This window comes from Acanthisitta chloris, unplaced genomic scaffold, assembly GCF_000695815.1.
Source record: "Acanthisitta chloris isolate BGI_N310 unplaced genomic scaffold, ASM69581v1 scaffold2426, whole genome shotgun sequence".
Lineage (NCBI taxonomy): Eukaryota > Metazoa > Chordata > Aves > Passeriformes > Acanthisittidae > Acanthisitta > Acanthisitta chloris.
Window position 1 is genome coordinate 1 of NW_008678493.1, and position 686 is coordinate 686.

Below are 686 nucleotides of genomic sequence, written 5' to 3' on the forward strand. Positions count from 1 at the left end.
CCCTGCTCCGCTACCTTCCCAGCCGCAGCATGCAAATGTTTATAGATTTTAACAAGACCTTTGTCAGCTTCCTGCAGAAGATAGTCAAAGAGCACTATGAGACCTATGACAAGGTAAGAGCTTGCAGAACCCTCACCTGCACCAGAGATGTGTCCCTGCTCTCCTCCTCTCTCTATTAGAGAGTTCATTTTCTTTTTGCATCCAAGCAGCAATGGACATTGTCTCACTCTCCAGTTCTCCTTCTCTTAGAGTCATAGATTATCATAGAATCACAGAATATCCCAAGCTGGAAGAGATCCACCAGGATCATCAGTCCAATTCTTGGCCCTGCACCGTACACACCAACAATCCCACCCTATGCCTGAGAGTGTTGTACAAATGCTCCTTGAGCTCTGCCAGGCTTGGGGCCATGACCACTGCCCTGGGGAGCTGTTCCAGTGCCCAAACAACCTCTGGGGGAAGAACCTTTTCCTTATATCCAACCTAAACCTCCTCTGACTTCTCAGTTTCTCTTCCATGCCTTGTAAGATAGGGCAAGTTTTTTGGTTGAACATGTGATCTGTGCAACAAGTTGCCTGGAAAAACTATCTCCCTGTTTTCATAGGGACCATGGAAGTTGAAAGGTAGTGTTTTCCAGTGCTCATATGACCCTGGGCTCCCTCAGAATCAGGTGAGGTTGCTCAGGA

General features: G+C 47.5%; 1 protein-coding gene across 1 annotated transcript in view; it reads left to right on the forward strand.

Moving 5' to 3' along the window:
- The first annotated feature begins 8 nt into the window (after positions 1-8).
- LOC103804277 (cytochrome P450 1A5-like) overlaps positions 9-686 on the forward strand; it is a 3,306-nt gene continuing 2,628 nt past the window's right edge. The window contains exon 1 of the mRNA XM_009076879.1: positions 9-113. Coding sequence (XP_009075127.1) covers positions 30-113 — 84 coding nt within the window. The 5' untranslated portion in view covers positions 9-29. The remainder of the gene's footprint in view (positions 114-686) is intronic.